Source organism: Octopus bimaculoides, chromosome 7, assembly GCF_001194135.2.
Source record: "Octopus bimaculoides isolate UCB-OBI-ISO-001 chromosome 7, ASM119413v2, whole genome shotgun sequence".
In the NCBI taxonomy this organism is placed as follows: domain Eukaryota; kingdom Metazoa; phylum Mollusca; class Cephalopoda; order Octopoda; family Octopodidae; genus Octopus; species Octopus bimaculoides.
In genome coordinates, this window is record NC_068987.1 from 41,926,278 (window position 1) to 41,927,689 (window position 1,412).

A 1,412-nucleotide genomic window follows, 5' to 3' on the forward strand; every position below is an offset into this window, starting at 1 on the left:
TATATACACACACACGCACACACCTATAGACATCTGACATAATCTTTTTAACACATGTATATACCTAATATAAGATCATTGTTGGTTTCCTTTGCAGGATGCTGCTGCAGCCATTGATAACATGGTGAGTTCTATATATTGTAAAGTTACTTTAGGAAGCACAACAAACCACAGCATTAATTGTTTCATCACAATTCTATCTTTAGCAACTGATTCTGTGAATTAATCACATCAATTAGAACTTCTACACTTGTTCTACCCACTTTGTCATTTTCTACTCTTCTCATCAAGTTCTGCTAACACAGTAAGATAGATGAGAGAGAAAGTAAACTTGTAATGTCATTTGACAGCCAAATTATCACTGTATATGGCTGGTCATTAATATTATGTATGCTGTGATTTCTTTTAAAGCTCCAATTGGCAAAGGTCTATCTGCTGAGCTGGATTTGGATGTCAAAGTTGTAGGTTAAGCCAATCAGGTCTAATCTACAATATGCAATAGTTTTAAAATTGGTAGATGAGAATCACAGAAGGTTACACTAAATTCCTTGCAGTACTAAATCTTATTCCGTCTTTCTGACTTCAAATCTTGCTAGTGTCAGTGTAGCCTTTTATAGGAGTGATAAAAAAAGACTTGTTCCTGGTCAAAGAAAATCCATATAACCTGATTTTACTGAAGAATACACTTTCCATCTTATTTATCCTATCATAAATTAGATGTATTTCCTATTGTTTATAATTCAGATTACATTTGCTGTTGTATTGTCTTTATTTTGATACTACCCTCTTTTAAAATCCTGCCATTATACTATAGTATTGTAAGTGAGTTTAGATGATTAAAATTCTCCTTGGTGTATTCTGCTCCAACGAAACATCACATGTACTGCATTAAATGTAAGTACATTAAGTGTACAATACTCTGTGTGGTTACTGTACTACACTTTACTGTACTATATTACAGTACCACTGCCAGAAAGGGTGTCTATATTGTTGCTTGATCCAATAGAAATACTAATCAAATTTCTTTCAAACCACACCCTGTTCTTATTAAAAACAAAAACAAAAACATTAGATAATGTTGTCTAAGGTATACTGTTTCAGAAGAGCTGATATAGTCATGGCTGGAATTACTTTAGGCTACAGGTCTGTTTGCTCTGTCTGTACAACAGCAATATCAATAAAAAGTTCCAAATATTTTAGAGTACAAATGTTTTTATTGTCTAATATAGAATGACTCAGAGCTGTTTGGTCGCACCATTCGCGTTAACCTTGCTAAGCCAATGAAGATCAAAGAAGGTTCAATGAAACCTGGTAAGTAAACCTTTGCTCACCTTGTGTTGTTTGGCTAATATATATAAATAGAAGTTGATCAACATTACCAAACAATACATACATATGTATGTATATATATA

At 32.9% G+C, this 1,412-nt stretch overlaps 1 protein-coding gene across 2 annotated transcripts in view; it reads left to right on the plus strand.

Moving 5' to 3' along the window:
* The window catches only part of LOC106884302 (peptidyl-prolyl cis-trans isomerase), a 54,263-nt gene that overhangs the window by 19,284 nt on the left and 33,567 nt on the right, over positions 1–1,412 (plus strand). For both annotated transcript variants that reach the window (XM_052969551.1, XM_052969550.1), the window contains exons 3-4: positions 98–124; positions 1,230–1,311. In XM_052969551.1, the coding sequence (XP_052825511.1) occupies positions 98–124; positions 1,230–1,311 (109 nt within the window). The remainder of the gene's footprint in view (positions 1–97; positions 125–1,229; positions 1,312–1,412) is intronic.